The 14,101-nt window shown below is 37.7% G+C and overlaps 2 protein-coding genes across 3 annotated transcripts; one reads left to right on the forward strand and one right to left on the reverse strand.

The window, feature by feature from the left end:
- On the reverse strand, positions 1-4,133 carry LOC107594916 (zinc finger protein 696-like). 2 transcript variants are annotated; one of them, XM_016285128.1, is made up of 5 exons: positions 3,879-4,133; positions 3,429-3,730; positions 3,045-3,232; positions 2,031-2,127; positions 1-1,185 (listed from the first exon to the last, which is right to left on the reverse strand). In XM_016285128.1, exons 2-5 carry the CDS (start codon positions 3,721-3,723, stop codon positions 314-316), a joined length of 1,452 nt encoding a protein of 483 aa, XP_016140614.1. In that variant the 5' UTR covers positions 3,724-3,730; positions 3,879-4,133; the 3' UTR covers positions 1-313. The 2 variants fall into 2 exon arrangements, with proteins under 2 accessions (XP_016140614.1, XP_016140613.1); XM_016285127.1 differs by having other exon boundaries at positions 3,429-4,133.
- A 1,061-nt stretch (positions 4,134-5,194) lies between these two features.
- LOC107594949 (macrophage migration inhibitory factor-like) lies at positions 5,195-8,309 on the forward strand. Its single transcript, XM_016285181.1, has 3 exons — positions 5,195-5,464; positions 7,691-7,863; positions 8,073-8,309. Exons 1-3 carry the CDS (start codon positions 5,357-5,359, stop codon positions 8,137-8,139), a joined length of 348 nt encoding a protein of 115 aa, XP_016140667.1. The 5' UTR covers positions 5,195-5,356; the 3' UTR covers positions 8,140-8,309.
- Positions 8,310-14,101: the final 5,792 nt, after the last annotated feature.

Raw genomic sequence — 14,101 nt, forward strand, 5'->3', positions numbered from 1 at the left:
GAGAGAGAGAGAGAAAGAGAGAGAGAGAGAGAAAGAGAGAGAGAGAGATTCACTGTGAATAATGAGTAGACAGTTTCTAAATAATAATAAATACGAAATTTCACTTTAAAATATCATTACACTACGTGTAAATGTGCTGTGCTTTGAAATTCTGGGTGCAAGTCGGTGATTTTGGGGTCATTAAAGGCAGAAGCATGTGGTAAGATGTTAATAGAGGATACAACAAGTTAAAAGAATTATGAAGAATGAGGTCTTTTGAGTGCTGTGGTTTTCTAGTTAAGGTCTAGTAGATTCTCATGAACACTGAATAACATTATGTGTTGTACGGACATTGATGCTGCTTGAACTGCTCAGTATCACTGAATGTTTGGTTGCACTGAGAGCAGTGGTGAGAGTTTCGCAGCGGTGGGAGTTTCACCATTATATCGCTAATGTGGGTGTGCTGATGCCGTTTTAGGTATTCCACTCGACTGAAACGTTTCCCACACGTCCCGCACTCATACGGTCTTTCACCAGTGTGGATGCGCTGGTGCCTCTCAAGGTTCCCGAGACGACTGAAGCTGCGGCCGCACTGCGGGCACCTGTGGGGCCGCTCACCTGTGTGAACCAGCTGATGGCGCTCGAGGGAACGCGAGTGCGTGAAGCGTTTGCCGCAGAGTTCGCAGTGGTGTGGCTGCTCACACGCCTGGATGCATTCGTGGCTCTTAAGGCTCCAGGCGTGGCCGAACGCTCTCCCGCACACAGAGCACTGATAGGGCCGCTCCTCGGCCGCAGGGCAAGAGTGTTTCATGAGGTCAGATGTGGAACTGAAGCCGCTGCCGCAGCGTGCGCAGAAGTGCAGCATGTCCCTGCTCTCTCCTCCTGACTCCTCTTCCTTGTTGGTAGGGGCTGATGGGAGTTGTAGTTCAGCAGGTTCTGCTCTATGTGATGAGGACGACATTGCCTGCTGAGAGCTACATAAACCGTCTAGTCCAATGAACGCCACACCTTCAGATCCACACGTCTCCTGAGACGGGCTGCCCAGGCCGGACTCCGCCTCCTCACGTTCACGCTCCGCCTTGAGGGCCGTCTCAAGTCCGCTGAGCTCGTCTCCACCGGGCATTGGTTCCTCTGACAAGGCTGGCTGCTCCTCCCACACTTCAGCAGCAGCGGATTCAGGACCAGCAGAAGCAGGGCCCATTTCTCCTGCAGACAGAAATTAGATATATCAGACATAAGAACAAAATTTTACCTCAAAATTAAAATGCTAGAAATGTGTTTCAAAGGAGTCTTTTATGTTCACCAAGGCTGCATTTATTTGTTCAAAAATACAGTAAAAACATTAATATTGTGAAATATTATTACTACAGTTTTCTACTTGGAAGTATTTTCAAATACAATTTATTGGTGTGATGGCAAAGCTGAATTTACACACTTTTCTTTTACATTAGCAGTTCATAGTGGCCACAGCTGTCAAGCGCCCAAAAACAAACAAGAAAAGTAACAATACAATGGCTTTGTGTGCAAAACGAAAACTTAATTCATCAACCCTTCCAAACCGGTTACTTTATTTTTCTGCAGAACTTAAAAGACATTTTTAATAATGTTAGTAAGCAAACGGTTTCAGTTCCCACTGACTTCTATTGTATGGACAAAAAATGCAATGGAAGTTAATGGGATTCAAAACTCTTTGGTTAGCAACATTCTTCACAATATCTTCTTTCATGTTCCACAGAAGAAAATGAAGTCATACAGGTTTGGAACGATGTGAAGGTGAGTAAATGATAACAGAATTTTCATTTTTGTGTGAACTATTCCTTTAATGTAAAACTAGTCACCTTTTTTGGAACTTGACAGTCGTGGGTCCAATGTACTGTTAATGTATGAAAAACTGAGTACAGTATTCAAAATTTCTCCTTGTGTTTCACTGAAAAAACAACACAAAGTTGAGGACCTAATGACAGAATTGTGTTCTTCAAGTTAACTATTCATGCTCACAATCACAAAGAAATGATTAGCCGTTTTCCTGAACAAAGCACTGCAGTGCTCACCGTGGGTGGGACTGGGGGAGGGAGGGCTGGTTTCAGTTTGGTTCATCTGTAGAGCCTCTTGCAACAGCCTCAGGGAGTCTGATCTGTAGCCTTCCACCTTTATCCATCATCCCACAGAAGCAGAAAGAACGAGAACATAAGGTGTGAAATAAATTCTCTTTGCAAACATTAAAATATTTATTTTAAAACATAAACATTTTAGGCAGACATGAGGTGATAGTAACCTTGTTACATATGTGCTGTTTTTATAACATTTAAACTTGTTTTAGTGCAATAAAGGGGATTTTTTTAATTGACAGGTAAGTAGGTGGGGTCCTACGATCATGTGTGTTTTTGATTACTTGTGATTTGAGCTAACTAAATGATAAAATGCATTGACCTTGTTTACACTGGTAATTAACACTGTCCACTTGTGATCTGATCATCATACAGATGTTGAAATCAGATGTAAATATAGTCTTAAAGTGTTACAATTCAACAAGGACATGCATATTTGTGGAAATATGACCTCTTAAAGGTATAGCTCAACCCAAAATAAAAATCTATTCGCCTGTCATCAATTATTCACCCTCTAGTTGTTGTTGAAGATATTTTGAAGAAAGTAGGTAATAAAACAGTTGATGGTAGCCATTGACTTCCATTGTATTTTTTACCATCAAATGTTTGGTTATCCACATTCTTCAAATCATTTTCTTCAGTGTTCAGCAGAAGAAAGAAATTTGCACAGGTTTGGAACAACTTTTTTAAATTTTGGGTGAACAATCCCTTTAAATATAATAATGTCAATATTAGAGGGAAAGACAATGGAAAAAGTGAATTGTAGTTACTATAATTCTTGATTTATAATCTTTGGTGCAGTTTTTGCACTAGCAAAATCGACCAAAATATACTTTCAAATCAGTTTGCACAAAGGGATTTTTATTTTCAGGTCCTACTCCTGTCCGTAGCCCTCTGCATCTCCTCTCTCCCCTCCGCTCCCTGCAGCTGTTTCCTCACATTCGATTGGCTACTCACCTCCTCTTTAATGCTGGCCACCTCCTTCCTCTCCCCAGAGACACATATCCTTTCCTCCTCCTCCTCCTCCCCACCTCCACCTCCTCCAGTTGGCAGATGGACACAGAACACGTCCCTCCTCTCATCCCTCACTCCTCCAGTCCCCTCCTCCCACGCATCAGCACTCCACTCCTTCCCCTGCTTGCCTCCTGAGAGAGAAAGATGGGAGGGGGAAAGAGGAGAGAGGAGAACAGGAGGGGGAGGGAGGAATGTAAAAGAGGAGGAGAGGAAGGAGAAAGAAACATGAGAACTGAGGAGCTGGTCGCCATTATGGTTTCCCACTCAAAGGCAGGAAAAACGCACGATAAAACAGCAGCATGAATGCGAGTTGGCGAGCGCGTTTACTTTGGAGATCCGTTCTGCGCGCTTTGCGCACCGTGTCGTCCGCGCTAAGCAGACCAGCCGCGCGCCGACTGGCCGCCCAGCCCATGCCATATTTGCGCTCGTTTCTCAGTTTATTCTCAGTCAGCCTCAGTCTCAATTTCAACGCTTCGTTCTCTTTTCTGTTCAGCGAGATTTCCACCAGGTAGTCGTTCACCGTGTCCTGGAAGAGTTTGCTGATCTCGCACACTGATGCGCGGACCAAACTGTCCATGACAGCAGTCAGGTGCGCTTGAAAGGTCTTGACCGATTCCGCCATGGTTTCACTAGTTTTCAGTCACACAAATAATAAATAAAGTTGTGTCCAATAAAACTATGTTACGCCAAATATCAACACCAGTCACAATTCATGGTTTTACGCATCCGCTTTGCAATAACAACACTTAATTTAATTGCGCATATGGTTATAATAACCTGACATCAACTATGGCAACGGCTGTCACCCGAAGTAACCCAACTTTGTACAAAGCCAATGGAATGAACCCTGTTCCTCTATGTGCTCGCGACCACACAAATCAAACCCTTAAAAGATGAAATTCCACTCCAGATGACTGCACAAATATAGTCGACGGCTAAAAAAGATCCGTGTTCATGTTTTACGAGTGTTTATGCGCTATTAGCGGCACCGTTTCACCGAGTCGCGACCACCCCTCTCAACTCAAGAGATTTTAATTCTCGCCTACAATATTATTTCCGGATGTCGCTTTCTGCGCATGCGCACAGCTACCGTAATTACCGTAAAAGTGGACCTACTAAATGTTTGGCTAGCTAGCTTTAGCTACCCTGCTGGTAGATATTTTTAAAATAATAATAATAATAATTTATTATTATCATTGAATAATTATCCATACAAAATAAAACGGAATAACCTGTTGAAAATTTACCTTTTGTTGGTAGATGCTGTGCATTATTATAGAGGCAAAATGCATTAACCTCACTGACAGTTATTTAACAGAATTTCGAAGAATAACATTACCAATGTTTTGCAAGAAAATAAATATTCTCTTATGTTATCAAGATGCTGCCTTTGTCAATTATGTCCAAAATCTATGGAAAACATTATCAAGAGATTGAAGCCAGCTTGCTATTTTTTAAAGAAACCCAAAAACGTATCTTTTTACTGCAGCTAGCAAATGATTTTTCTGAATTATTATTATGTCGTCTTTTATTATAACTGTATTTTTACTTTACTTTTTTATTTTCTCTTTTGTTATAATTATAAAGTAGGTTTCATTTTAATCTTGTTATATAAATTATGGTATTTTCAATGTGAAGTACTTGGTGTCTATTGTAATATAAGTTAATATTAGTAATAATAATAATGTTGATGATGATGTAAATGTTTCAGCAGTTTTTCATGGGGGCTCTTACCAATGTGAAATGTCTGCTGTGTTTTTCATTCCACTGGCATTTCTTAAAATTATTTACTGTAGAAATGACATATTTCTATAGTATTTTAGTAGAACTTCAGTTTTTTTCTCTCTAGGTTATTTATATTGTTGTATAATATCGTACTTAATTGCATAATACGGTTTATTGAAATACTGTTTATTTAAAAATTAATACAAAAAAATGAATGAATAATCAATCATTCAAAAAAACGGTGTGATAGTAATTAGTCACATGTAATCTGTCTTTGGTTGTGCCATGCTTCTGCATCATGCACTTCTAGGGCCGCATGCGCCAGCCGAGCAACGGTGGTATGCCAACGGGTCTGCACTGTCAAATCTTTATTTGGGTCATATGGTGTTTTACGGTAGCCTAGAAGAAGTACTGGCATCGGGGTTACTTACCTTATTCAACCCGGGCTCACATCTGGATGCATCCCCGACTGTGTCTGATCCTTCCACCGCGCAGTATTTTGCAGTAAGAGCTGTCTCTTCGTTGCAGTCATGCCGATGTTCGTGGTGAACACAAATGTTTCAAAGGACGCGGTTCCTGCTGAGCTGCTCTCGGAGGCCACGCAGGAGCTTGCCAAAGCGATGGGCAAACCCGCGCAGGTGAGCACACTGCATTCCTCACATTTCCTACAAACCGTATGCCTTTTTATATTAGTCTGCATAGAACATGGAACTGTAACTGTAAGTTATTAATCTCGATATAACAGACTTAATCTACAGTTATCCTTTTAGCTGTAGCTTATGTCTGGATTTTTCATTGTCTTAAACTTAAAGAGATCTAGGCAGAATATATAAATCATCATTATTTGTCTCGATTTAAGCTTACGGTAAGTAGTGATGGGTAGGGATGGGCGTATCGATCCAATGCATCGATACTCAATATCGAAACTAAGGTGTGTTTTATTTACCAGTGATTTTGTTAATTTAACAAAAATATAATGCGTACAGTATGCATTGAATTGGACGAATAACCTTTGTTAGCGAGTAATTGTGTAGAATAGAACTATTTTCCTGCTCATCTGAACACACGCAAATGTTGCAAGACAGAACCAATCAATCATAGAGAGCATTCACTCACTCACTGCTGACAGTGCATTCAAACAGGGCTGCGTTTCCCAAAAGTATCATAAGAAAGCATTAAAGCTTTTGGGAACGGCAGCCCTGAACAATGCTTATCAGAGGACAGAAGGACAGAGTTATTTGACAATAAACAAACTGAAATTGTAGCCTACATAGTTTGTGCAATTACAGTTATTTAAATTGAACGTTGAAAGATAATATTGATCATGTTCTATTCTGTAATATTAATAGAAATCATACACTGTCAGAATAAAAAGGTTGCATTTTATGCACACAACAGCCTGTTACTGGCAGTCCCTTATGATAATGAACCATGGTTTTAGTAAAGTGACCATAGTTCAACTGTAGTATTTATAGATTTGAATCATGTGTAAACAAAAATATAACCTAATAAGTTACCATTGAGGCGTATTGAATGTTAAAATGCGTTTTAAACATAAAGTTAAGTGCTTATCATTACCCATTTTACTCTTAGTAATTTAATAATTTAAAAGTTTAGTTCAGAAGTATCGAATCGGTATCGATATCGACGATACTGCCTTGAAAAATATTGGTATCGTATCGAAAACAAAATAAGTGGTATCGCCCATCACTAGTGATGGGAAGTCAGTCAGACTAATTTCCGTGAATCATGCTTTTCAACAAATCGCTTCAAAGAACCAGTTAAAAAAACGATTCAGTGATTCTTTTATGTCATGACGCAATTACGTGACCTCGTTATCCCAGATCCCACGTGTGACACATTATACTTGAGTATAAAACGTTCCAAAAAAATCCATATGTAGGCACCGTTTGCATTTTATTAAGTATTAAAATATTACATTAATGTGTATTTCAGTTCAGTGTTTTGGAGCCGTATTGATTCATAAAAAACAAAGACATTTGGAAGCTTATAATAAAGCAGGGATTCTCAAATCTGGCCGACAAGATCCACTTTCCAGCAGAGTTTAGCTCTAACCCTAATCAAACACACCTGAGCATGCTAATCAATGTCTTCAGGATCATTAGAAAATCACAGGTAGGTGAGTTTGATCAGTGTTGGAGCTAAACTCTGCAGAGGATTGGCCCTCCAGACTAGTGATGGGAAGTCAGTCAGACTAATTTCCGTGAATCATGCTTTTCAACAAATCGCTTCAAAGAACCAGTTAAAAAAACGATTCAGTGATTCTTTTATGTCATGACGCAATTACGTGACCTCGTTATCCCAGATCCCACGTGTGACACATTGTGGCACCGTTTGCATTTTATTAAGTATTAAAATATTACATTAATGTGTATTTCAGTTCAGTGTTTTGGAGCCGTATTGATTCATAAAAAACAAAGACATTTGGAAGCTTATAATAAAGCAGGGATTCTCAAATCTGGCCGACAAGATCCACTTTCCAGCAGAGTTTAGCTCTAACCCTAATCAAACACACCTGAGCATGCTAATCAATGTCTTCAGGATCATTAGAAAATCACAGGTAGGTGAGTTTGATCAGTGTTGGAGCTAAACTCTGCAGAGGATTGGCCCTCCAGGTCAAGATTTGAGCAACCCTATAATAAACCAAATTTGCATTTACATTACACCATACTGAAATTATTTTTATTGTGAAAATTGGGTCTGTCAGTTGACTCGAGAAGCGCTTGGAATGACTGTCAGATTTGTGAATAAATCTTTCAGATCTGTTTTTGAAAAAAGAGTTTAGAGGAACTGTATCATTAACTATTTACCCTTGTGTGTGTCTCTTTGTATTGCTGTGACAGTACATCGCCATACACATCATCCCGGATCAGATGATGATGTTTGGGGGCAAAGGAGATCCGTGTGCGCTCTGCTCTCTCACCAGCATCGGAAAGATTGGGGGCACGCAAAATAAGCAGTACTCCAAACTACTTATGGGCCTTCTTAACAAACACCTTGGAATTTCACCTGACAGGTAAATCCATACATTAAAGCTGGCTACATTATTTTGCATTTACCAGAATATTTTGCACACATTAAGTTTCAACTTGCAAATTTCAAATGAATTTCAGTTGTTAATATGAATATGCATGCATACATATTAAATAAGATATACTTTTCATATTATGTTTGTGTGTGTGTCAAATGCAGTTACTTTTAGTAAAACCTTGTATTGTTTTTCAGGATCTATATAAACTTTGTTGATATGGATGCAGCCAATGTGGCTTGGAACAGCACCACCTTTGGTTAAAGAATATGGATTTATGGCTTGATTTTAAGCTGCAGTTTTTATTCCAGCTCTGTTCAGAGAAAAGCTTTTGGAACCATAATGCTATCAGTCGATTAAGTCTTAACTCACAGCACTTACTGCTTGCAGCAGACAACATCATGCTTTGACAATAAAGCTTTCTTTAAACTGTACTGAGGTGTTAAGTTTTTGTTGTATATGCCTCTTTAAAGCACATGTTTAGGAAATCATAATGCTGACAAAGGGATTGTATTGGTTACAGCCTATAAAATTGAATAATAGATATTAAGAAATATCCAAAATAAAAGGAAACCACAACATACTGGGCAAAAGAAGTAGCTCAAAATTAGACAAGGCAAAATGGTGAATTTGGAAAATCTTGTTTTAGGCTTATCTTAATATTGAAGTCTTAATTTATGTGCTAATAAGCCTTTAGTCACACCAGGGTACAATACTGACCTGTTTCTGTACTTTGATTTTATAACTAGCTTAGCAAAACATCATTTTGAGAAATCAGCGCAAACGGGAAATGCATGCCTCAAAAGTAAAATTACAAAAGGCAGTGGTGATTTTATAGAGAGAGAGAGAGAGAGGCAGACCGACCACAAATCTGTCCGAATTGATCAACTTTAGCCACATCATTTAACTATACTCTAGACTTTATATTTGACTAAGAATTAGCATTATAATAATGCACAAACAGTAAAAAAAAAAGTGATTGACCAAACATTAACAGTGATTACAGAGACAGGAACTAGCAATGTAAAAATAATCATGTCAGAAAAGAACATGAACAAGACTTTGATAGTTTAACAGAAGAAACAAGGCGAGGTCTATTGTCCAGTCTGGAACAACAGAGCCGATCATCAGAAAACAGACTGATTAGTCCCATTAGTCCATTTACATCATTATCCATCCAGTGTCCAGGAACAAAGATGACTGACTAGATGGAGAAAATTAATTAGGAAAATTAATTTTACTATTATTTGTTAAAGGGGTTATATGATGCGATTAAAATTTTTCCTTTCTCTTTGGAGTGTTACTAGCTCTTGGTGCATAAAGAAGATCTGTAAAGTTGCAAAGACTAAAGTCTCAAATCCAAAGAGATATTCTTTAAGTTAAGAGTTAACCACACCTACCTAAAACGGCTCGTTCTAACACGCCCTCACATATCTACCTCACTATGTGGGAAGATTTGCATAACGCCGCCCAAATGTTCACGCAAAGAAAGAAGGAGTAACTTTTATTCTCGCTGTAGTATTGTTGCTGCCGCCATGTCATGAAGACGCGGTGTTTTGTTGTGAAAGCGAAACTACTTTGTTTGCCCTTCCAAAAGAGGACGATATCGCTTTGTCATGCCTAGAGCTGATCCGTGCTGATCGCTGAGGAAATACATCAACTTCGTGCTGTGGATCGCAGGATGCTTGCAGAGTCCAGCCCGGGGTCGTCACATGTGGTTGCCGCAGGCATCACAGTATGGTAAGGGACGTAACATTTCCGTCACACGCTTGAGGAATTCGGCCAATCACAACGCACTGGATAGCTGGCCAATCAGAGCACACCTCGCTTTTTCAGACCGATGAGCTTTGTAAAAACCGACGCGTTTCAGAAAGGCGGGGCATAGAGGAGAAACAATAATGTACAGTATGTGGAAAATAATGTGGTTTTTTTTTACCTTAAACCGCATAAACACATTTCATTACACCAAATACACAAAATAATGTTCTTTTTAGCAGCATCATATGACCCCTTTAAAGTGTATCAGTTTCAGGATTTTAGGATCAGGATTTTATAAAAGACATAGCCTCCTAATATGAAATGTATAGGCCTAATCACTGAGATTGTAAGGCGTGACCTTACACAAGCAGCTTGACTCCCACTGAAGACGCATAACGTAACAAATACAAAAACTCATAATGCAACATATTTATATATAAGGCTACTAAAGATATTTAATAATAACTGTTTAACAGAAACTCATTCCGTTACAGACTACTACTACACGAAAGTTTCCAAACGTGTTACGCACCTGATTTGGCTCGAGTCGCCATTTCTGCAACACAAAGTTCAGATAGTTTGGCGGGTTAGAAAAAAGTTTTTTTTTAAATAAATAAATAAAAGTAAGTGAGACGGACACTGCCACCTTTTGGTGCGGAAAGTTTCTTGTCTGTAATGTGAAGGAATACAGCAGTCGTCCTTGCAGTCTCCATAGACGCTATAAAAACGGCCGTCTCACGAAAGCATTTTTTGAAGTTGGCGTGTGTAAAATATTGAAAATGTCCCGGTATCATGCATTATACATTCTTTATTTGTTTAAATATGATAGACAATGAGAAGAGGTAATTTATGAGATTTGAGAGTTCTTTACTTTAAGAACGACAAAATATATCACAATTTGAGAAAAAAATACAGTACTTTATTTATTTATTTATTTGCATTTTTACTGTGCCTATGAATAAAACAGAAAACTGAGAAATTGTACAACTAGCACTGGCTTTCCTTTTCTATTTTTTTCAAGATCAAAGTTCATTTCTATACAGCACAATTAATGTACAGACTTAAAAAGAAAGAAAAAGTGTTTCAACTTTTAATTTGTGGTAACAGTACAGTACAGTACAATTATAAATACTTGAAGTGGCATAGGATAGCCTAGAACAGCAGAAACAGACAGAAAATTGGGGGAAAGAGGAGGAATGGCGTCAGGAAATGGCCCAGGCCGGATTCGAGCCTGATATGATAAAGACATCAGTCCTGTGATAAAGGCACACTTAACTACAATTAATGCACGTACATTTTAATTGTACAACTAAAATCATACTTACCTGATCACTCACCTAGTTTACCTTTTCTTTTCTTTTTGGCCTTCTTTTTTGAATTTTGAATAGTACAGTAGAGACAGACAGGAAAGAGGGGGAATGGGGTGGGAAATGACTCAGGCCGGTGTTGTGCCGAATTCCGACTCCCTGTCGGTGTAGTGCCGAAATTTGCACCCTGCCAAATTATGCACCCCCTAGTATTGGTAGGTTTAGGAGTAGGTGTGGGGGAGGGGTTAGGATTAGAGGTGGGGTTGGGATTAAGCAATCAGGTAGCGACTTCAACGAGGGGTGCGTTACAACACCAGCACGCGACGCAGCAATTTGCAAATTCAAACAGTAACGGTCATCTGACATCTGCCAAGCTAAAGGTAAGCATTATACATGTAACGTTACTTTTATTCGTCGTTTTGTCAATCTAATGTTACATTTCACTTTAAATTGATATTGTTCTGTGTTATGACGTTACATTTTCTCTTTTTGTAATTTTTATATCTCCCTGTTGGTTAATGTGTGCGTGTTGTGGTCCAAGTGACAGGTCAATTTATGTTGATGCTTAACGTTAGTTGTTTAAATTAGTCACTAAGATACGTAACTTTACAATAATGTAAGATTTTCAAAACTTTATATTGTGTGAAGTGTTTGTTCTTGTAGTAAAATAGACTTAGTTGTGGATCTCAGACGCTCACGCGAGCCAGTGAAATTAGGCCCCAAAATAATTAATAAAAACACTCTTTGAAACCATTCACTAAACCCTAAATATCAGTCTAGGCAGTATTTTCTGATTATATGTTCACCACAGAGGCCAAAATGAGCATTGTGAAGCTATATGTATATTTATAGTAATCGTTTATATTTCAAATGTGTTTCAGGGCAGTTCGTGAAGACAGAGAAACATAAAAGATGGACAGAAGTCAGTGCCAGTTCCCAGCTGCCGCACCAGACTCTCTGGCTGTGTATGGATGCCTTTTTGGAGCCAGGGACCTGTTGCAGAGGAGAAGATTTTCCAAGGACACCCTCATAATTAAATAAGTTAATGTGGGTGGGAGTATAATGAACATAATAATAATAATGATTGTTTTATTGGTGCAAATGTTCCCCATTTTATATGAACTGTTTAATAATACAACATTTACCATATTTTCCGAAAAGTTGCACCAGGTCAGGAAAACACACACACAAGTTGCATCAGTGTATAAAATGCATTTTACTTTCAGAAATAATGTAAATACTGATTAATAAAATGAATGTTAAGAAACTTACACACGATAAATTCTGTAAACATGTAATTGACTTTCCCTTACTCCAAATAATTTAAATTTAATGGCATTTAAAACCGAACACAAATTTTAAAAATATACATATATTAGGCCTATTTATAAAATAGACAAATTATAGTGCCATTCCTTACAAGCAATATTTATTTTAAATTAAGCCTATAACAAACTTATTTAAAAATGAAACAAACTGAACCTTGTGGTGGGTTCACGCATCTCTCATTCGGCATGGATTATTTCCATAAGTGACTCGTTAGATGCAGTGTAACATTTGGTTGCTAAACTATTGTGTATTATGTAAAGAAGGTGTTATACTTCTCTCGTGTCTGAATATGTACTTAAAACAGCATCCTTCACATATGCAAAAAAAATGTGTTTGGAAAAAACAGGCATGGAGATGCTTACGCTGAACAACACAACCTACATATTGGATTATATCAGCTTTACTCTTGTCCTTAAGATAAGATATCATTAAAAATGGTCTATTTTCATTTGTGTACCTTCAAAATAACAGTGAAACGTCATACTTTTTGTAAAATAAAGAAAACAAACAAAATGCGCTTGCAGTCTCAGTTGCCATGAACCTCTTCCTCAAACGTAGAAAAGCACAGCGGTACTGTCTACTTGTCACACAGGCATGAGAAATATATTTATTGAAATCTTTTAAGTAACCGCTTTTAATTGTTTATGTTTTGTTTAGGCTTTTTGATATTAAATGCATTATATCACTATATATTAGACTATAATATATATATTAGACTATATATATATTATAGACAATTTGGAATAATTCAGCACGTCTTAGAAGATTAAAAAGCATGTCTTGTAGTCTGGAAAATATGGTATAGCAAATTATTATTTTTTTTTTAATTATTATTTTACATTTTTTGCGGACCCCTTGACTTTGGGTCACGGACTCCAGTTTGAATACTCCTGCACTAGCATATTTTGTTCTTATCATTATTGTCCATCGGGGCTCTGCGCTTTTCTTTTTAAGAACACTTGTGCTCCTAACTTAAAAGATACGTTTTAAGCATCCGTTTTCCCTAGCCTATTTAACAAACTCTAAATGTACTTTTATGTTTTAACAGTTACATCAGATCACCACCAGAGGTCATTAACGCCCTCGGACCTCTTAATGGTCTGAGAAACGATCATCTCCTGGCTACAGTTCACAGTCAAATAGGCCTATCAAACTTCAAAACTCCAGACATTTTAATTAATTTAAATACGGTGTAGTGTGTGATTTCGTACCAGCAAATCCCGAATTAACGTAAATGAATATGTAGGCTATATATAATTTCAGATAAAATAACTATAAACTGAAGAAATGTAGGAAAGTGAATAAGTGGAAAAAATTATTACAAATAAATAACAAAAAAAATTACTAATATTGTCATTTGGGAGAAACGCAGGTGTAAATATTGTTACTGTAGAATGCGCGCTGGTTCTCTGGCACGTCATAATGGAGCGCAGATGGAGTCTTTACAAAAGACAAAGCATAGAATATAAATACAAATTCAATATAATAAATTAAATTAACCGACATACTGGAACACATTGAACAAATCTTCTACAGTCTTCCTGACTTTCTTGTTTTTCCTGTTTTGATTTAATTTTAAGGTTTATTTTTTTATATTTTGCTATTTTAATTCTAAAATGTGTGAAATTGAGGTTGACAGTTCTCCATATTTCTGATGAATATCAGCCAGTAAGTATCAAGATAGAAATAGAAAATATTCTATATAGAAGACCTAATTCCTTAAATTTCTTTTTCAGTGCACCATCACATAGCCTACATGTTCATTCACTCCAACACAATGTTGCAAATAGTGAGAGAAGACACTAGTTAAATACAACACTTTCATTTTAAAC

Source organism: Sinocyclocheilus grahami, unplaced genomic scaffold, assembly GCF_001515645.1.
Source record: "Sinocyclocheilus grahami isolate Dianchi unplaced genomic scaffold, SAMN03320097.WGS_v1.1 scaffold193.1, whole genome shotgun sequence".
In the NCBI taxonomy this organism is placed as follows: Eukaryota; Metazoa; Chordata; class Actinopteri; order Cypriniformes; family Cyprinidae; genus Sinocyclocheilus; species Sinocyclocheilus grahami.